The sequence below is a fragment of the Lycium barbarum genome, chromosome 9, assembly GCF_019175385.1.
Source record: "Lycium barbarum isolate Lr01 chromosome 9, ASM1917538v2, whole genome shotgun sequence".
Lineage (NCBI taxonomy): Eukaryota > Viridiplantae > Streptophyta > Magnoliopsida > Solanales > Solanaceae > Lycium > Lycium barbarum.
In genome coordinates, this window is record NC_083345.1 from 112,204,587 (window position 1) to 112,227,276 (window position 22,690).

Consider the following 22,690-nt stretch of genomic DNA (forward strand, 5'->3'; position numbering starts at 1 on the left):
TCTTTCAGTTGCTTTACATACTAGTACAATTCAAATGTGTTGATGTCCCTTTTATTACTTAGGGGCCTGCATCTCGCGATGCAAGCAATGATATACAGGTTGACGATCTAGCTAGCTAGGACCCGCTCATATCAGCTATTGGTGAGCCCTAGTTCCTCCGGGGTGTTATCCTACTTCAATCTTCTCAACAGTTAGACAGTTATCTTTAGACGCTTCATAGATATAGTCTAGTTAGTCAGTTATTAGAAGACTTTATCTTTTAACCTGCGAGTCATATCTGATGTCGGAGATGAGCCATCTACACATTGACTTTGGCTCAACCTGCGGAAGTTTGGTGCAACCTACGGTTCACAAGTTGCATCTCCGACACCACTTGCGGCTCGCACGATATGCACGGAAGGGTATTTTTGTCCAAAGCTGGTGCACGTTGTTGGGATGTTATAAATACTCTCCTAGGCTTTTGTAAAAGGCATTCTCTATTCAGTTTTTGTTGTCTCTTAGTATTACAAGCATTTAGTATTGGTTGTTGAAGATTCTAATTGTTGAAGATTCTAAGGAGAATATTTTACTTTTTGTCATCACTTCAACTACTATTTGTAAGTGTCATGAATATTTATCTACTTTTGTTTTTACATTAATGAATATGAGTAGCTAAACCCATTAACTAAGGTTGTGGGACCAAATGTGTTAGTTATGTGATTAGGTTTTGTATTCAAACTTCAATTGTATGTTAAAGATGTTTTCTATTAACTCTTCAAGCTTGAACGACTTTTAATGGTGGCCCACATTATTTGTGCCTAAACACTTGTATTTTTGCTTGGAAAAGAAAGTAGATGTTAGGAAAAAAGTTAAATAGCAAGAATTTGGGGCTTTAAACCCTATCTAATAGCTTGAGTTAGGAATAAGAAAGCTACTTGAAACTGAAATGGGTGTTCAAATTTGTAACATTCTAAGCCTTGGAAAAGCTTAGTAATGATATGGACCAGGAAAATCGGTTTCACAAGAAATGACATACGTGTTAGTGAACGCACGGATCTTCCTGACTTATCAAGAAAGCAAATAGGGAAGGGAAAGACTACAGTACTGAAAATCAGGTAGAGAAGCAAAGTAGGCGGTAGAGACTTCAAAAATTAAGACCAAGAAAGGGGAAATGAACTATTAAGTTAGTTTGATGATATTTTGTTGTATTTTGGAATGTAATTACGGTATAATGATAGTACATTTTCTATTGGTTGTGTGGTATGGTGACTGTTAGAGTTGGATGACATATTGTGACTTCGGATATGTAAATTTTGCATTTACAACCAGTCTTTTAAAAGTTGTGGTCGTAAGGCGAGGCATTTTACATATGCCTCGGCAGGGTGTAAGCCCTAAGACGTAAGCCGCATAGGTATTTAATTTTTAATATTTTATAAATTAATAAAATAAACATATAAATAAAAATACATTAAAATTATTAAAAAATATAATAGAATAATGTAATATCTATTATTAACATGCTAACATCTGCATGAACGATTAACAAAAAATCTTGAAAAAGTGAATGACGTAAAGATGCAATGCACCAATAACATGATCATGATGAGACATAATTAAATTTGTAAAAATGATACTCTATCCTCATAATTCAAAGGTAAAAATGACAATAATTTAAAGTCATTGTTTTAAAACCTAAAACTAGATAACAAATTAATACTCCATCCGTTTCAATTTATGTGAACCTTTTCGCAGTACGAGGGTCAAACTTTATAACTTTAACCATAAATTTTGATATAGATTTTTCAAGTATGTAAAAATAAAATTTATGTATTTTGAAACTACATAAAAAGTACTATAAGTCCTGATAATTTATAGTTCAAATAATTTAGAAAAAAATGTAAGGAAAATGTGATCAAAGAATCACTTCGTAGACTCTCCAAATAGTAATAGGTTCACATAAATTGAAATGGGGGGAATACTCATTATAACTATTATATATAAGCAGCAATGGAAAAGATTTGTCGTCCTCACATTATCATTTGGTCCTATGAAGCTGCTCCACGTGAATGTTACTTTTTACATTTTGTATTCTCATGTTTTCCCTCTTTCATTTTCTTAAGATAATCCACCCGACTCTTTGTAATAGGTGTAACTTTTTGTGAATTCACTCTTATATCTTATTCCATCTATTTCAATTTATGTGACACTATTTTATTTTTAATCTGTAAAAAAAAAGTCACCTTTTTATAATTAAAAATAACTTAAAACTTCCGTTATGCCTTTATAATTTATAATCACACAGTTATTTAAAATTTGTTTTAAATCACAAATTTTAAAAAATTATATAAGTGAGGATACAAATTTTTTGTAGTCCTCACCGGGTCAAAATAGTAATTTCATTCTTTGATGATTTGGACCAGATACACCCCTACACGTGTTGTTGGTGTTGACTTTTTGTCCTCATCTTTTCTTTTAAAACCAAACCCACTTAGGTCCCCTTATTGAATTAGCTTTTGCATTATCTGGGTTATACATTTTGGGCTTTGCTTCTTTAATGAGCTTATACGTATGTTTATAAAGGTTTGTTCTAAATTAAGTTTCTGGTATGATATTAAAAATTATTTTCCCTTTTTAGTCTACTTAAATTGTTATGGTTATTAATAATAATTGATCTAAAATACGGAGATAGATTAATGTGGTGAAAGAAAGATAAATATTAATTGAGAGCAAAAATATATAAGGTAATTTAGTCAAATTATCATTTTAATCAATAGTCCATCCGTCCTAAATTAACAATGACTTTAGCTAAAAATACTTATCCTGAAATAATTATTAATTTAGATAATCAAGATTAAAATTTGCAATTTTTTCAACTATACCCTTATAAATCTTTTTAATATTTCTCAAGTCTAAAAAAACATTTAATAAATAGAGATAACTTAGTAAATAATATCTTCTACTTATTATGTTTATTAATGAACGTGAAAAGAGCAAAAACGAGAATTAAAAGAGGATGGAGTGAGTATTTTTTAAGGGGCGTCCAAAATATAAACATGTAAAATGGATAAGAGGGAATACATTATTTATGTACTTCAATTATTATTGGATTAATTTATGTAAAGACTCTAAAAATGTTATAAATATTGTACTATAAACTTGAAGTCATTGAGAATTTTATTGTACTAGATGATCCTAGAAGATTAAAAAAAAAAAAGAGTTTTGTCAAAAACTCTTGCTACATGAAATTTATAAGTGAAATTAGGATTTATTAAACACCGATTTAATTTATTACTGTCAATAACTAAGAAATTACATGTTCACAAATTCATAAATTGCCAATGTTTTGTGGATTATAATCTTCATCAAGTTGTAATTATTAACATATTTTAAATTATGTTATTTTACAGAATAGCGAATCACTTGTAGTCCCTTTCATATTTTCTAATTCTCTAGCTAAACTTCCTTCCTCATAAATAATTTTTTACTTAAACTTATCCAATTATGTGATTACAAACTTTAATAATTATGAAGACTTATCAACAAGACATGTTTAACGTGCCACTAAATTATATTAATTATGAAATAAAAAAATGTGATACAAATTATACTTTTTAAATTTAAAATACTATTTTTATATTTTGAGTTTGGGCCCGGGATTAGCACGGGCCTGATGAAACTAGTAATAGAAATAGGTGGAATAGAATCTTCAGAACATTATCTATACTAGCATGACCAAAAGAAATTCTAAAACTAAAACTACTATGTTGAAAAATATAAATTGAAGATTTCTAAAAAGATTTTGAAGAAAATATAACATAAAGAAAGAAAATGCAAGCATAGTAAGAATTTGAGGATAAAACATTTTGTGTTGTAGTCTGCACTTTAAATACATAGGTCTAACATGTATCTGTTACTTCGTAAACAACAAAGAGAAAATATTATGAAATTAGGATAAATAGAAACTTCTTTTTTGATTTTTTGAGATTTTTAGTTTGAGAATTTACTTGAGTTAACATTTGGATATTTAACTTAAAAAAAAAAAGATTTATTAAGTAATTTTGGCTCAAATTTGAAAAGTTCTCGAGACTTACGCCACAAATGAACGTCCAAAATGTTCGGGCTTACGCCTAAACAAACGCTCAGAAGACTGGGGCATACACCACGATACTTACGCCCCACAGGTAAGCTTCGCTAGCCTCGGGCTCCGCCCAAAACGCCTATTTTTGGTGTTATAATTCATCTATTTGGTTACATTTTTTCTTCATTTTTTTTGAATTTATAATAAAACTAAACAAATCAAATACTCACTCTGTTTCAATTTATGTGAACCTATTTCTTTTTTAGTCCGTGCCAAAATGAATGACCTCTTTCCTAATTTAGAAATAAATTCACTTTATGAATGATTTGCAGCCACACAAATATTTAAGACTTATTTTGAATCATAAATTTTAAAAAAAATTCTTCTTTCTTAAATGTCGTGCATAGTTAAATGAGTTCGCATAAATTGAATACAATTTTAACAATTCTGTCGACAAATTGTCTTTGTTAACGTACAGACCCCCCCCCTCGCCCTCGACCACCCCCCCCTCCACCCCCAAATCAAAGCTCGTTCCCTTCCTTTGTTCCCAAGGTTTTCGTTTCTCTGCTTCGAAATATCAGCAAAATACAAAATCATCCTTATCCATTCATAATGGTAATGTTTTATTTTTTTCAATTCCAACATTGTTGTTTATGCTTCTTTCTTGAATTTTATTTGATTTTTCTTCAACTTTATAATTATGTTTAGGGTTCCAATTTTTTTCTTTCTTTCTTCAATTGTGGGTGTTTAGGTTTTTTTTTTTTTTTTTTTGTTAGTTTACTTGCTTGATGTTTTTCTTTCTTTTACCCCCACTTTTTGGTTTTGTTTGCTGAGATGAATATGCATATTAGCTTGGTTTAAAGTCTTTAACTAAACTTAATGTCTTAGTTTAAAATGATTAAAAGAATCTACTATGTAATGTAGCTTTATTTTTATTTTCCTTTGGTTGGGTGGAGAGGGCAAAGGGGAATGATATTTGAACCAAATATCTATTGATGCTACAACTTCAGTGTCATCTTAGGATGAATTGTTGGAAAAAAGGGAGCGAGACGATATAAAATATAAAATGAAATAAAGGTTCATAATTGGTGCTGTCGAGCACCTAAGGTGGTGACATGGTGGTCAATGAAGTGGGTTGAGAACCATGAGGTCTCAGGTTCAAATCCTAGCAAAGACAAAAATACTAGGTGATTTCTTCCCATACCATCTGTCAGAGTTACCTGGTACTTGCTGCTGGTGGGAGGTGGCGGGTATTCCGTGGAATTAGTCGAGGTGCACGCAAGCTGGCCCAGGCACCACTGTTATTAAAAAAAAAAAAAACTGGTATTGTTGTATCTGCAGTTAAGGGAATATCAACAGCTCTTAGAATAAGAGCCCTGAAACCTCATGGTTTTCAAGCATACAAGTGCTGTAATGTGTTTTTACGTGGGTGCTTGGTAACCATGTGTGTAGGGGGGTAATTGTCAGAAAAGCAATACAAAATCCTATATAGAATATTTATCCTTTTGGGTTTGTGGGGGGAGGAAGAGTGGAGGCCTGTAAATTGGGGAGAAAGGGAATCGCATGGGTGAGATTTTAACCATGCACTACTTGAGTGTTAGATGAAGTTGCAACCACTTGGTTATAACTCCAATTTTGTCTCAGTTTAGCTTTGTGTTTTGGTGTTGGAATCCCTGTTGTCCTTTCTGTTTCTTGGACGAAATGAGGTAATCAAAGGGCTGCTGGAACAAGGTGACACATTTCCTGTGACTTCTGCTTCGGTTTTCAATTATTATATGCAACTATATTGTTTAAACTTATAAACTGATTGACCAATGAAGAGAAGCTTTGTCCAATGGTTCTGGAAATTTCAGTTTTTACCCAGGTACAACACTTAGTGTGAGGTTTGCTCAACCTCAAACTGGCCAAAACACTCTTCATAGAAAAAAACGATTGTAAAGAAGCCTTGTGGTATACCTGTTACCCCTCATTGTGCAATTGTGAACTCTATGGTAGCAAATTTGATGGTTACAAGAGCAGTTTTAACTTTTGCTTTTACACTAATCAAAAAATGAAAGGAGCACTTTTGCACTAGCTATGTTCCACAGATGATGTGTCTGTAAAAAATTATTATTTCTTCCATGTTACTTTTTCTAATATTTAGGATATAAATCAACTAAATTTATTTTGTTAAATCCAAATTGCGTCGAATATGCTTCCAGCCAATTTAAAGTTGTTCACGAGTTTTATTATCTTTATAAATTAGTTACTTAGTACGTAGTATCACACTAAGATAAAAAGTTGTGTCAAGTTGGGGTGGTTGGGCTATGACCCATTGGTTAGCCCATCTTGACCCAACCCATCTTAGCCCAAGTAGACTTTGGGCAGGGTTGGGCAATGACCCATTTATTGATTTAGCTCATCTTGACCTAGCCCATCTTAGCCCAAACATCCCATTTGCCACCCCTAAGTTGACATATTGTAGAAGTAGATTAGCTGAACTGATGAGCAAATCAGTTGTCCCTCTTTCTTATTTGGTGTTTTTGTAATTTATCTATTTAGTAGTTGTTTTCTGGCGTGAAGTGGGGTGCAAGAGGGACTATTCAAGAAAGACTTCATTTTTTCCTTCTAGAGCATTACATATACATGAACTTTTGTGAGATTACACTGGGTGTGTTGTTGTTGTTGTTGTATTTTTTGTTTTGTTGTTTATATCTTTTCCACAATTAGTCCTTTTCTGGGTTCTGATGTACCTGGGAGACATACAATGTTTTGAGAGTATGCAGATGAGTGAGATACAGGGGGTTGTAGCATAAACAAATCCCGAGGTGCTGAATGGTTGTATGATCTGTGTACATGCCTACTTGGGTCCTAGTAGTGGTAACCTAGTCATAGAAATGGAGAGGGGTGTGGAGATAGGTAAAGTGAGGAGGAATAATAGAAGCTATGACCATATCTTAGCTATGAATATCTAAAATTTTACCAGTCATACGCTCAATGCTTAAAAATTTAATAGTAGCAAAGGTCGTTGGGGATATAGTGTTTTCTGGCTCTCCGCTAGTGAAGAAAAACTCCCTTGAGGAAGTTCCACTGTGAAATAAAATGAAATAATTTGAATAGGTTGAACTTCTGATCCAGTTAACATGTCTTTGCTGATTTTGAAAGAGGCTTAGCTCTATACTATGTTGCTCAACTCTCCAAAAGTGCTGCCGCACCTGTGTTAGATCCTCCGAAAGTGCACTGTGCTTGGAGGATCCAACACGCACCGGCGGCATTTTTGAAGAATCTGACCAACATAGGTTAAATATGATGAGGACATTTTATTGATTCGTTTGGACGGTATTAGCTTCTTTTGCAATTGTATTATGTTGCTCTCTCATGGCCGCTCCATAAGGTATTCTGGTGCTGCCTCAATAGGGTTTTGTTTTTTTCTTCTTTCCTTTTTGTTGGTCAACATCCTAATATCTACTAGTCTTGTTGTCTTTACCAAATAGTATTATTGCTTGGGCCATACTGAATCATTTTCTCTTTTAGATCTTCTTTTGGTAGAAAGATATTCTTGGTGATTTATGATCCTTATCCTTGGACCTACTGTATCTCTCTCTTTTAAGATGTTCTCTCCGTGGAAAGAGATTTTCTTCGTCGTTTGTGATGCTGATTATCCTTAGATGTTGCTTTTACCTTTTGGAAAAGCTAAGCTGCCCAAAGTCTCTAATCCTCTATGTGACTTAAGTAACATGTTCTGAATACGAAGACATATTTGTCCGCTTTGTCGTTCTTTTGAGGGGAAAAAACATACAAAGACACACCATATGCATCTAGGTAAAGATAAAAGTTCTGATCATCTACAACAATATTTTACTAACAGTTGAGAGAAATTAATGTACATAGTTCCCATCCCCATTTATGTATGGTATTCCCATCTTGGGATATCCCCAAGGAGAATATAGCTACTTCATCAGGCTTAAAGATTCTTAAGATAAGTTGTATTTGCATTCTGATTTAAAAAAAGTTGTCCAACATCGAATACTGATATGAGTGCTGTATGGGTACAGCATGATCTTATTGGCGTGATTCTTATAACTTAAGTACATCAAGAACAAGATGAAGGTTTACCGAAAAAGAAGAACAAGATGAAGGCAAAAAGCTACTAGCATATTTTATTTGACTACTCTTTTGGGTGTTATGCAGGCAAACAGGCACACCATTATTCTCATGCAGACATCTCAGAACCGAGCAACTCGCACTTTCATGGATTATGAATCAATAAGTCAAGCAATGGACGGTATTTATCACGACATTTCTATATTTACCCTTTTCTGATTATCTATGCAATTGCTCCGAGGCACCTGAATGTAGGTAACCAGAAATAAGGTACAAACCCAGGAAAAATATGTAAAGATTACAAACATAATTGTCAATCAGCTGGATTTGTTAGCAGCTTTAAATCTGAAACTAGAAGCCAACATATTTTTTGTAATCTACCTGTAGTCCTTGCAAACAATTTCATTATGTATTATTATCTGTAGATGAAAATCCCTCTTATTCTAAACTTTTACGAACACTTATTCTTTGCCTTCTCACTGAAGTTCAAGAAACTTTGGTCTGGCTAATTCAAGCATGTTAATTTTAACTTCCCATTTTGTTCATCACACTTTCAGAGTTATGATGGACGAGAATTTTTCTGGTGGGAGAAATTATGTCCTGGTAAAGGAAATAAAGGCAAATAGAGTCACTCTCATGATGGGATTAGATGGTAGAAAGGAACTGCAACCTGTATGGACCTACTTTTAGGGATAAGTAGGATCTTTTTTTTTTTTTTTTTTTTTTGAGAAGGGATAAATAGGATCGTTATGTCGAGGGAAGGGTTGAACAGAGCATTGTTTTGCTTTGCGTTATAGGTGACACTTCACATTCATAGGTGGTTACTTTCATGAAAGCCTGTAAAAGACTGACAAGGATCTGTTGTTATGGACCCCATGACAAGCAAGAAGTTTCATTGTGGTGTTAGTTCTGGTAAAATAGTGGAACTTAATATACAGCTATCAATGACCTTGTAAGGTGAATTTTCCAAAATATATTAAAAGAAAAAGACTTAATAAGGTGTTGGTTGACTTACATATTGACATGCTAGTTTTCTCTTTGATGGATCTGTTGGTGCATTTATAGAAATTGTAGTAACTGGGTTCATATGTCGTGTTTTGTTGATTAACTTCTCAAAGTTCTCTCAAGTATTTGTACTTGAGAAGTTGTAGTGTTCATGAGTTGTCTTGCTCCTAGGAATTATTGGGTTTCTAAGTTATTATCTTAACTAACAATGTGTTTCACCTTGTAATCATAACTTGAAATAACCATCTTTTGTTGTTCTCATCTCTCTATCAATCAACTACACCTCAATCTTAAACTAGTGAGGTTAGCTATATGAAACCTCTATATTCTAGAGAATTGATCATGACAATTTTGTACACTAAATGCTACTTAACCCCAACCCTTCTTTATCTTCGCTTGGAACCGACAATGTAAAGCTCACATAGGCATATCTCTCTAATTTCTCTTTTCCTTTGCTGCCATTTGCGCTCTTATTAGTCACTTGCTTTCGTTGATATCGTCTTTTTCAACCCCGTTGATGTTTTTCTTTTTAATCTTATTGTCATCTCCTGATTGACGTGAGATGGCTTAAACGGAGCACATGAAAAATGAGGACTCATAGCCAATCCCATCTTGCTTGGGGTTGACATGGAGTTGTTGTTTGCTCGCATTGCCCTCTCTCCATGTTGTTAAGAATGAAATTGAATATGTTTGGGGATGTTTTGCATTTAAGTACTGTGACAAAAATTCTTCAACTGCTACAAAGGGTAATGGTACTTCATCAATGAATTATTATATGAACTAGTATCCTAATTTTTTCTCATTAAAATTAGTCAAACACAAATAAGCTTTCAACCAACTTCAAGTGGTGCAAAGGAAGCGGTGATTAACACTTGTAAATTTAATCAAGAACAATGATAGGAGGGCTTTAGCTCAAATGATAATTATGGTTGGGTTGGCCTTTAGTTGTGTTGAGAAGCAAGGCTTTATGAAGTGTGGGGCTTGGGAAACAATGGAGTGTTCTCTGTGAAGTCTTTTTATGAGAAACTCTTGGTTAGGGAGGAGATTGATTTCCCTTGTAATGCAATATGCATTCCAAGCGTGCCGAGGAAGGTGTGTTTTTCACTTGGCTAGCCACTAGAGGGGTGATCCTGATAGCGGAAAATCTTAGAAAGCGGAAGGTTGTCTGGTCAGTTGGTGTTACATGTGCAAGGAGACGGGCGAGGACATGGACCATCTTCTCCTACATTGCGGGATTACCATGAGATTATGGTGGGATATGTTTAAGTGGTTTCACATTCCTTGGACAATGCCAAGAACCGTGAAAGATTTGATGGTTAGTTGGAAGAGCAGGAGGAGGAGAAGACGAAGGGCTTGAAACATGGTCCCACTTGCTCTAATGTGGGTAGTCTGGAGAGAAAGAAATAGGAGAGCCTTTGAAGGAGTAGAATCGAATTTCTTTCAGTTGAGGAGTAGCCTCCGCTCCCTTATTTTCTTTTGGTGTAAACAGAAAGTTCTTTGTTGTATAGATGATTGGGCGGAGTTTGTAGAGAATCATATTCTGTAAATTTTTTATCTTTTGGTATACCTCATGTATACGGCCAGTTTGGCCATGTTTATGAGTGAAAATACCTTTACTTGATCAAAAAAAGAAGCAAGGCTTTAAGAAACTTTATGAGAGTCATAATACCTCATATTTCGAACTCCTCCTGGTAGAGCATTGACAAAAGGTTGTTATGAGCTTTTTAGTGAAGAGGACCCCTGTTTGAATAAGTTTTTTAAAGAAGCACATATAGAAATTTGTCTTACAACATATGCTTGGACTTCTTTGGAAAGAATCAGCTCGTTATGTCTTACAACTTACTTCATTGATAGAGATTGATTTTTCAATAACATGTTACTTAACTTTTGTCATATCTCTAGTGTTTAAGGGTAATGAAATGTAGGCTGTTATTACTAAGTGTTTGCTTTACTGGAGTTTGGATAAGGTGTTCAATTGTTTAGACACTTCTTTCACCAGGAAATCATTGTAGCATTATCAACCGTAATAGTGAACACCTTTTCCAAACTCCAATTAAGCAAACATTTAGTAATAACAAGTGTCATATCACCATCCTTATGACTAGAGATCAGACAAAATTAAGTAGTATTTTATGCAAAATCCAATCTCGATCAATGAAATGAGCTGTAAGACATATATAGCTGATTCTTTGCAAAGAAGTCCAAGTATATGTGGTAAGACTAATTTCATAACATTCTTCTTTGAAAAACTATTTTCAACTTCACTATAAAGCCCATAACAATCTCTTGTCAATGTTAACAAAAAAGATTCGAAATTGAGGTTCTGTGACTATCAGAAAGTTTTTAAAGCCTTCATTTTCAACAAAACTGAATGGCAACTTATCCACGATTATCATTTGAGCTAAAGCGCTTCCTATTTCGCGCTTGATCAATTTTCTTAAGGTTAATCACCCCTTCCTTTGGACCACTTAAAATTAGTTGAAAGCTTACGTTTGACTAATTTTAATGAGGGAAAAATTAGGATACTGATTCATATGGTTTTTCCATTGATGAAGTGCCATTACCTATTTGTAGCAACTGCATAATTTTTATCACGAAACGACATTTTGCTCTAACAACTCCATTAGAATTATTGTACCTCTCAAAATGTTCCCAAATAACAGAAGCTTCAACTGGATTGGGACATGAAGTGTTAGTATGCAATCGTTTGAACCCCCACTTTCGCTTACTCTACTTTCTTTTTCTGCCATCTATGAAAGTAGAAAAAAAAGTCAAAGACACATGAAAGGAAGAGTTCTGGTCAGCCAACAAGTAAAATTTTATTCAAGTTTTCAAACATAGCACACAATAAAACTCAACAACATACCCAGTGTAATCCCACCTCAGCCATTAAAGAGTTAAAACCCCAAAAAGAATGCAAAAGATCTCAAAGCATATTCAGATCAGAAATCATAAATAGATTCAAACTTCAAAAGAGAACTTGAACAACTGTAGAGTGAATTCCACCATCAGCATCTCTAATCTCTAGAATGAATGAGAAAAATACGGGAGAAAATAAGCTTACCTGGACTGGAAAGTTGGATGGTATTATTTGATGGGAGAGATTTAGTTAGTAATGGTTTACTTGCATATTTGTCAAATGCTATCGTCGTTTATTGGATTTAAATTTTTTATGAGAAGGGGGAGGGGTGTCGATGGAATTTGTATTTAACATTTTTACTTTTTCTTTTTGCTCCCAACTGTCTTTCCCTGTAGAAAATATTCAGGGGCAGATTCTTCTCATTCTTTGGCATAAATTCTTTACCATCTGCATGTAATTTAAGCTTCAATGTTCCTCTTCTGTTTAGCCATTTCCTAAGATACTTTTATCCTGCAGGAATTTGTGCTTTGTATGAGAGGAAACTCAAGGAATTGAACCCAGCTATCAGAGAAATCACTTACGACATCTCAGATCTTTACAATTTCATAGATGGCCTTGCCGATATGAGTGCATTAGTGTACCTGTTCCTCTCTCTCTCTCTCTCTCACACACATATATATATATGTATCACACACACAGAGATTGCACCCGTGCACCCCCTGAATAGAATCCCAAGTCAGTGAAATATGCAAGTATTGCACATTGTGTTATTGACAAAGCAAAGCATATATGAACATGTAAATATGGCTCCTGAGAGCAGGTCTTTGAATGGTACTGCTTTTTCACACCAAATATTTTCAGTTCATTGTAAGCACGTTTCCGACTATCTCTTCTGTTTCTGTACTTTCAGTTCATTAACACGATGAACTGCTACGTGCACATCAAATGATTGGCCCCTGGTCCATCATACCAGATAGAACACATTGTTAATTTTTCTTAGCACTCACTATGCTTTTGTGTTAATTTTTCTTAGCACTCACTATGCTTTTGAATTCTACTAATTCCAGCATTATGTTATGACTTGCAGGTATGATCAGTCCATCCAGGCTTACTTACCCAACGACCGACAGTGGATAAAGCAGAAAACATTGCAACACCTGAAAAAGCTGGCATCACAGAGATAATATATCTTAAAAGGCTAGTTTATATCTACCATATTCAATTAATTTCATGTTGGCTTTTATGAAGAAAAGAGCTGTGGATTGGCGGATCGCAGTCTGGAAAGAATCTCTATGTATAATATGCTTCTCTTCCCTGTAATCCAAATCCTATCTGCAGAGCTTCAAGGGGGGAACCAACTTTTGTCGGAACTCAATGCTGTACTGGCCTTGCAATTCGAATCATGGATGTACATTGCATAAGTCTGTAAATTGTACAAGCATTTTAAACTTGCTAGTGATTTTATTTCTCTGCTACTTTTAATCGATATACTAGTTTATCTATGATTGAGCCGAGGGTCTCTCGGAAACAGCCATCCTACCTTGGTAGGAGTAAGGTCTGCGTACATTATACCCTCCCCAGACCCCAAGATGTGGGATTTCACTGGGCTGTTGTTGTTGTTGTTGTACTAGTTTATCTATGATAATTGAGCCTGGTTTCTTGTTAGTATATTACTTGAACAAATATGTGGGCATGAGCAACCCTTGGTTGAACTTAGACAGCAGACACCATATTAAGGAAAGGAAGCCCAAAAGCTGCCTGAGTTGGATAGCTGTTATTCAAGCCTTTAAATCTTTATGCATCTTGTATCTAGGGCTGTTCAAAATCGAACCGCCGCCGATAACCCAACCGTAAAATTGACTTATTGGTAGTGGGCTATCGGATTAGCGGTTGGGGAATGAATTAAAATTTTGTAGTTAATGGCTTATCGGTGCGGGGGTGGATTACACAATTTTCTTATTGGGCAAACCGTTAACCCGTTAAGAATTTATCATATTTATATTTTTACCCCTAAACATATAAAATATGTATTGTAAACCTAAAACACTAAAATCTAAAGCTAAAGCACTAAAGTGAAAAGTCTGAACCATCAATAATTATCTTCGGTAAACTCTTCCATTAACCATAAATTATTATTATTATTATTATTATTATTATTATTATTATTATTATTATTATTATTATTATTATTATTATTTTGTGTTGGAAGTTACTATTGCAATAATTGTGGTTCCAGAGAAAGGTGGTAAAGTGATCACCATCGGAAGGGTTGAGATTAAACTTGTGAATTCTTAACTGTTAAGTCCTATCCCGTGGCTATGAGGCTTAATTGACTTCCTAGTTGTTAAATTATGAACGGTCCAAAAATACCCCTGAACTATTGAAAAAGGCTCATAAATACCCTCCTTCCACCTTTTGGTCTAAAAATACCCTTAAGGTTTGTTTTTGGCTCAAATATACCCCTCAAACTAACAAAGTTAAAGTTAACTCTTTTAAAAAGTCAAATGGCATTTTGTGATTGGACACATATATTATTTAATTTAAAAATTAAAAAATATGAACAAAACTGATTTTTTTTTTTTTTGCATTTTGTGAATTAATCAACGAAATATGTTTTTTTTTGCATTTCGTGAATAAAAAAACGAAATAGGAAATTATAATTTTTTTTTGCATTTCGTGTATTGAAAAATGAAATAGGATAAAAAAATTAATTTTGTTCATATAAAAACAAAATTGGAAAATATATTTTGTCCAATTTTCCAATTTCGTTTTTATATGAACGAAAATAATTTTTTTTATCCTATTTCGTTTTTTAATACACGAAATGCAAAAAAAAATTATAATTTCCTATTTCGTTTTTTTATTCACGAAATGCAAAAACAAAACATATTTTGTTGATTAATTCACGAAATGCAAAAAAAAAAAACACAATTTTTTTTAAAAAAATATGTAAATTACGGAATTTTATTATTGGCAATTTTTTTTTTTAAATCTGGAATTTTAAATTACTGGAAATTTATTATTGGCAATTTTTTTTTAAAATTACGGAATTTTATTATTGACCAATTACAAATTGCCATTTGGCTTTTTTAAAAGAGTTAATTTTAACTTGTTAGTTTGAGGGGTATATTTGAGCCAAAAACAAACCTTAAGGGTATTTTTAGACCAAAAGGTGGAAGGAGGGTATTTATGAGCCTTTTTCAATAGTTCAGGGGTATTTTTGGACCGTTCATAATTTAACAACTAGGAAGTCAATTAAGCCTCATAGCCACGGGATAGGACTTAACAGTTAAGAATTCACAAGTTTAATCTCAACCCTTCCGATGGTGATCACTTCACCACCTTTCTCTGGAACCACAATTATTGCAATAGTAACTTCCAACACAAAATAATTTGAGCCAAAAACAAACCTAAAAGGTGGATGGAAGGGTATTTTTAGACCAAAAGGTGGAAGGAGGGTATTTATGAGCCTTTTTCAATAGTTCAGGGGTATTTTTGGACCTTTTCCGAATTATGAATAAAACGTTTGTCTTTCAAGGCAAAAAAAAATAAAAAAAATAGTAGTTACGTAATTTAACCGATACACCGCTCGATAACCGTCCGATAATTACTAACCCGATATCGAACTAATCGATATCTTATCGGTTGGCTAGCGGATTAGTACTTTTAAAAGCCGATAACCGTTAAGCCAAACCGTTAAGCGTAGTTATCCGCCCAATTCGCCCGATAAGCAGCCCTACTTGTATCTGTATATAACTCACACCTGACTGGTCTTGATTCACATTGCATAGGTCACTTAAAAAAGAAGTGCTTCTATCAAGAGTTTCTCTGTTCTCGAGGCTTGAACATTCATCGGTTTAGTTGTTGTTGGTTTGTCGCAGTTTGGTTTTTCTTTTTTCTTTTTTTTTTTTTTGTTTGGATCAGTTTGGTTTTTTCGGTTTTTTAAAAAACTAATGGTATTTCTCTCATTCATTTTTTTTCCCTAAATTTTTCATCCTTTACCAACTTATAATTCGTTATTAAGGTTTTATTGTGGTGGCTATAATTTTCTTGAATTCTGGAAAAAATATCTTAAGATCTATAAGTTTTAATCAAGTGAATATAATTTATAAGGAATACAAAAAAAAATAAAAAAATATAGGTCTATCTCATAGTTGTTTCTTGAATAATTGAGATTCACGACTTTCTTTTAAGAAATGAGTTTAAGGTGTAAGTTCATTAGCCTTGGTCTTGGTCTTGGTCACTACCCCGTGTAATCCCACAATAGTGGGGTCTGGGGAGGGTAAGATGTACGCAGCCTTACCCCTACCTGGGTAGGGAGGCTGTTTCCGATTGACCCTCGGCAACCCTCCTCCTTTATCCGGGCTTGGGACCGGCAATGTAAGCGAGCTCACACAGGCGGAGTTTGTAAGTTCATTAGCCTATTAGAGTTAAATAAAATTTTCATGAAAAAATATAGTACAAAGTATTTAAAATTATAAAATTTCTGTATATAATTTATCGGGTATGATTTTTTGAGTTGTTTTTAATAAAATCAAACCAAATTAAATATTATCGGCTTATTAAAATTTAAAGCCAGATCAAACCACACAAAAATTTTGATTTTTTAATTTGAATCTGTTTTTAGCCAAACCGTGAGCACGCCCGGTTAAAAGTGTAGTGCCAAGCTTTTATTGCACACTAACACTAATTCACAACTTCTTGGAAAAAAAGTTTACAAGCGCCCACCCTACCCCCCACACACATAAAATAATACAAATCACATGTAAACATTTTGTATGGACGTTAACAAAGACAAAACAGCAGGTAGCCATACTCTTTCGTTTGAAAATGTTATTTTATGACAGCTTCCTCCGCCCTTGGAATTACTATAATAATACTATAGTTGATAAACTATTTAACTACCTTGAATGTTTCGCTTGTCCCCAATAACCATTCTTGAATTTACCTGTTTTTTACCCTTCTCAAACGAAGAGAGAGTAATTTAGTATTAGCAATATGCAAATTGAAAGAATAATTAATGCTCTTGGAGACATATTTGTGGGCATTTAGCAAATAACAAATCTTTCAGATCAGATAAAGTTTGAATCTTTTTTTTTCTTTTTTCACACAAAGTTTTATTCATTGTCATTTGAGGGAAACATAAAATAGTCAAAGTTAAGTAGTAAGAAATCTCTAAACCCCATGGGAAAACAAGTCCAATAGATTCCCATTTTCTTGGAAGTTGACTTTTCCAAGACATTTTTGTACCAGAATCTTGAAAAAAAATAATCTTGAACTGGGGTTTTACAGATTGTGATCCCCATTTGCTTGGGAGTTGACTTTTCCAACACATTGTTGTACCAGAATCTTGAAAAGACCCAATCTTGAACTGGAGTTTTCTTGTCATTTTGGGATCCCATTTTGCAGATTTTGAGGAGTAATGGGGGAAGAAGCCAAACTTCAAATTATTAATAATGAGGTGGAGGAAGTCCAAGAAAGTGAACATAATAATGGGATCTGTAGTTCTATTTGTGCTCCATTCAACTGGTTCAGAATGCTAGCTATGGAATTGCATTGGAGTTATGTGTTTGGTGTGGTGATTGTATATGGAGTAAACCAAGGACTTGGTGGAGCTTTTTCCCTCATAAGCACAGAGTACTATATGAAGGATGTACAAAAAGTTCAGCCTTCTGAATCTCAGGTTTATTCAGGGATAACTTCAATCCCTTGGATTGTCAAGCCTCTTTGGGGTCTTCTTACTGATGCTGTTCCCATTTTGGGGTATCATCGCAGACCTTATTTCTTGTTTGCTGGTAAAACTTGCAATGCCATTTAGCTTTTTAAAGTTTTACTGCTGATTTTAGAATTCTTTCTTGATGTTAGTTTAACTGTAGCTAATGTTGTTTCAAGGCTGATAACTAGTTGGAATCTGTCTGTATAATATTGTGGTACTTACTAAAACTGGAAAAACCCATGTTAGAAGTGGACTTGTCAATAAACAAGGAGAACTTTTAGTGGACAAGGGTTGTTTGGTAGGGTCAGCAACCAGAATGTGCTTTAAAGATATTTACCAGTCAACATCACTGCTGAATGTGCAATAGCCATGTTGCACCAAAAAACAGCCTCTGCCCCACAAGGTAAGGGGTAAGGTCAGTGTACATCCTACGCTCCCCAGACTCCAGATTGCGGGATTACACTGGTATGTTGTTGTTTTGTTGCACTAAAAAATAGTAAGGAGATGCATTTGTACTTAATAATAGTTATAGATCAAACTTGCTCTCAAAAATTCGTGCGTACCTTTCCTTCCAAATAGTCCACCATAATTTAGGTATATATTTATAACTCTCAATAACAACAACATACCTAGTGCAATCTTACAAGTGGGGTCTGCGAGGGTACGATGTATGCAAACCTTATCCCTACCTTTTGGGGTAGAGAGGCTGCTTCCGATAGACCTCCGGCTCAAAAGAAGTGAAATCAAAGCAGGATTGAAATAATAGCGACAACAAAATAGCAAGATAAACAAAGCAAATGAAGCAACAAGTAACATTACAAATTGAAGAATAAGATGCTACGCAAATATTAAATAATAGTACTAGATAAGGAGAAGAGGTGACTAGCCCCCTGTCTCTCCCACATAAAAGTACGACAACACTCAGCTACCTACTACCCTTTACCCTAATCTTCGACCTCCATATTTTTATAACTCTTTATTTAGATATTTGAATTATTTTTAGCCGAATCGTACACCCGTATCCATACCTAGATCTTGTGCTCCTGAATCTTAAAATTTAGATTATGAAGAATCCAACCTCTAGATCCACACTCGTATCGGACAGCCGCACCCGAGTCCGAGCAGCTTAGCTGCACCCCAACAGAATATTGGTTGGATCTTATGGAATTTTCAAGCGTCTGGTGCCAGTTTTTCTCGACAACCATAGCATAACTTGGTTAGTGAATTGAAGTGCAGACATTCAATGGATAAGTTAAACTGAATATCAGTTAAGCAACAGGTGTTATTTATGTGAAGTGGAGCGGGAATCCGTCAATCATCTCTTTATCCATTGTAAGGTTGCTAAACAGTGTTGGGAACTTTAGACTGAGCCTGTGTCATGTAGCTTGGGTAATGCCTTCAGATGTTAGAAGTCTATTGGAGAGCTGGCAAGGGCAGAAAGTAACAAAGAGCCAGAAGCAACTTTGGATGACCATTCCCTTGTGTATTTTCTGGACTATTTGGAGAGAAAGAACAGTGCTTGCTTTGAGAATAAAACGAATCATATTTCTAGAATTAAGAACCTGTGTTTGCTCAATCTGTTCATATGGTGTAAGAAGAATATTTTAGAGAACATGGATCTGTATATGGACTTTCTGGATTCTCTTGGAAAATTGTAATCTGTTACTCTTGTAGGGTCTGTCTGTTTCCGATGTAATTTGGTGTACCTTCTTGGTACCTTTCTTTTAATAATACTTTTACCTAATCAAAAAAAAAAATGAATAAGTTAACTGAATATCTTCTCTGTTGATTATTTCTTTAATATATTTGCAATTTTGCTGTTCTTCCATCAAAGCATGACATTCACTGATTCCAGGTTCTCTTGGAGTTGTCTCCATGTTGTTCTTATCGTTGCACAAGAACTTGCATATTGTGCTTGCAGTGGTCTCCTTGACAGCTGGAAGTGCTGCGGTAGCTATTGCTGACGTGACTGTTGATGCATGCGTGGCGCAAAAAAGCGGTTCTCATCCTTCTCTTGCAGCTGATATGCAAAGCTTAAATTCCTTGAGTTACTCAATTGGGTCACTAGTGGGATTTTCTTTAAGTGGTATATTAGTCCACTTACTTGGCCCTATGGTTAGCTTTCTATCCGTACTTAACAACTTTTTATATACTCCCTATGTCCTAATTTATGTGGCACCGTTTGACTAGGCACAAAGTTTAAGAAAGAAGGAAGGCTACTGAAATTTGAGGTCTAAAACAAACCTTATACATTTGTGTGGCTATAAATCATTTCATTAAGGGTGAAAAGGAAATTTTAAAGTTAAGTCGTTCCTAATTACAGAAAGATGACATTCTTTTTGGAACAAACCTTAAAGTAAAATGTGCCGCATAAATTGGGACAGAGGGAGTATCATTATGGGCTAGTGAATCTCTAAATATAATAGATGATTTCTGAATCCTTCTCTTTGTAAAAAAAGGGGGTATATGGCTTATTGTCCATACCAGCCGGGCTTGTTGTTTTGGTAGGAGTTCTGCTCAAGGAATCTCAGACACGCGACTTTGCTTATCAACAGGTGCTTACATCTCATCTCGCTACTTTTTGTGAATAGGTCTGTCTCTAAAATCCTAATCTACACGTCCTCAGGTAAACCAGAACTTAACTGATGCTGCCAAGGCTATGTGGAATACTTTGAAACGCCCGGAAGTTTGGCGACCATGTCTTTATATGTACTTGTCCTTTGCACTGAGTGTAGATATTCAGGACGGAATGTTCTACTGGTCAACAGATTCAGAGGGAGGACCACATTTTTCGAAGGTGGAAAAACCGTTTGACATGTCACATTCTAATCAAGCCAATTACATTTTTTTTGTAACTGTGGTGTCCGGGACAGCTTGCGCTCACCTCGACTAATTCCACGGTACACCTGCCACCAGCAATAGGTACCAGGTAACTCTGTCCACCAAGGCTAGGACAGATAGAAAGAAATCACCTAGTGTTTTTGTCTCTGCTGGGATTTGAACTTGAGACCTCATGGTTCTCAACCCACTTCATTTACCACTAGGCCACACCGTTGGGTGCCCAAGTACATTTTAGAATCGTAAGTTCCTTTAACTTACTGTTAACTAAAGGAAACTAATAACGCATGTCCAAAATATCGAACTTGTAAGGCTTTAATTAGAGGGGGGTGACATCACACAAGAGAGGTTCTGCATAATTGACAGTATCCCCTTCTAACTAACAACACCAGACAAATTATAGGAGGACAAAAACAAATAAGAGAACTCAGTGGTCCGAGTTAATTAACCTGCTTAGGTGCCAAGCCAAATGTTGCTTACCCCATCAACTATATATATACAGTAGGCCTCTGCTATCTTTTCAGAAAACCTATTATCAAATTAAAATTAGTTTTTGTACTCTTTTACGAGTTAAACGAAATAGGAAGAAAGAAAAGTGCATTCAAAATTAGTTCTTTCCACTCTTTTGGGGATAACAAAAAATTGATTCACCTGATTGAATGCACTTTTATTTCTTCCTATTCGTATAACTTCTCTTATTCAAAATGAAAGATGCATACATGAGATATTCTATTCGGATTTTTTCATTTTTGTCCCGCTAGTCAAAATATACAAAATTTATACACTGATTATGTATATTATATGTATATTTGGTGTATACAATTGTATATTTATACTTCAAATACACAAAACCTAAACATTTTCTGGCTATTATTCTTTTGAGCGGTCCAAAAATGTAACTACCCCTTCTATTAACCATGCTTACTTTTTTTTTTGGCAGTATTAGTAAAGGAACTCACATGGAAATGTGAAATTCTGCAAACGTTTTTTCCCTGCAGGAGAGTATCGGATATATATCAGCGGTAGCTTCCATTGGAGCGCTATTTGGGACTATACTGTACCAATATGGATTGAAAGACCATTGTTTTCGAGACCTACTCTTTTGGGCTCAGTTATTGTTTGGTTTATCAGGAATGCTAGATTTGGTGCTGGTTTTACGTTTAAATTTGAAATTTGGTATACCCGATTATTTCTTCGCGGTGATGGATGCAAGTGTATATCAAATGGTTGGACGCCTAAAGTGGATGCCGCTTCTTGTTCTAAGTTCCAAGCTCTGTCCTCCTGGCATTGAAGGCACATTTTTCGCCTTGCTCATGTCAATTGACAATGCTGGAGTTCTAACATCAAGATGGGGAGGTGGATTGTTGCTTCATGTCTTCAAAATTACAAGGACAAAGTTTCATAATCTCTGGCTAGCCATTTTGATAAGGAACATTTTGAGAATCACTCCCCTTTTTGTACTATTTTTGGTTCCCAGAAGTGATCCTAACTCCTCTATCCTTCCTGATGAAGTGTCAGATTCAAAAGAAACCACCGAAACCCCAGCAACTCAGAATGAAAATATCGAACTCCTTGCTCTGGTTCACAACATGGATACTAGATAGTGGATTATACACGTTTTCATTTAATATTATAGAAATAGTTACCGGATACAAATTTTAGACACCGCCCTTTTTTTGTATGGTTTAGTTTAGATAGTAAAAGTTGTTGGGCAGAAGATCCATTTTTCTCTGTATTTTATGAATTTTGGTCACATTGACAGCAAGCATGTGAAAACAGAAATTACACTGTATTAAACTTGCAAGGCACTTGTTTCTTGTGGATTATTCTTAACTATATAATAAGTGGGAGTGATGGTACGACAAAGAGTACTTACGGGATTCTGTTATTTCGTATGTGCACTTCAGGTATTTCTAGATTGCAGCTCTTTTATTTCCTCTTTTGGTGACAGTGTTTAGTTGTATGAGATGCAACTGGCTTCCACTTATCACCGATTTCTATCTCACATCTTCTTCCATGCCTAACCTCCAAGCTTTTTCTATCAAATAACAATGGAGGCCAAAAACTGTGAAACTCTAAGTCTCTACTATTGTCGATGACAAATGGACAGTGGAAATTCATGGATTGAGTC

At 34.8% G+C, this 22,690-nt stretch overlaps 2 protein-coding genes across 3 annotated transcripts; both read left to right on the forward strand.

Annotated features, from left to right (window-relative positions):
* The first annotated feature begins 4,537 nt into the window (after nt 1-4,537).
* On the forward strand, nt 4,538-13,507 carry LOC132609435 (enhancer of rudimentary homolog). 2 transcript variants are annotated; one of them, XM_060323411.1, is made up of 5 exons: nt 4,538-4,672; nt 8,228-8,321; nt 12,522-12,642; nt 13,093-13,202; nt 13,344-13,507. In XM_060323411.1, the coding sequence occupies exons 1-4, from the start codon at nt 4,670-4,672 to the stop codon at nt 13,187-13,189; spliced, it is 315 nt and encodes a 104-aa protein (XP_060179394.1). In that variant the 5' UTR covers nt 4,538-4,669; the 3' UTR covers nt 13,190-13,202; nt 13,344-13,507. The 2 variants fall into 2 exon arrangements, with proteins under 2 accessions (XP_060179394.1, XP_060179393.1); XM_060323410.1 differs by having other exon boundaries at nt 13,093-13,507.
* A 3,258-nt stretch (nt 13,508-16,765) lies between these two features.
* Nucleotides 16,766-22,418, forward strand: LOC132609436 (probable folate-biopterin transporter 2). Its single transcript, XM_060323412.1, has 5 exons — nt 16,766-17,800; nt 19,577-19,836; nt 20,181-20,276; nt 20,348-20,518; nt 21,558-22,418. The coding sequence occupies exons 1-5, from the start codon at nt 17,428-17,430 to the stop codon at nt 22,161-22,163; spliced, it is 1,506 nt and encodes a 501-aa protein (XP_060179395.1). The 5' UTR covers nt 16,766-17,427; the 3' UTR covers nt 22,164-22,418.
* The last annotated feature ends 272 nt before the right edge of the window (nt 22,419-22,690 follow it).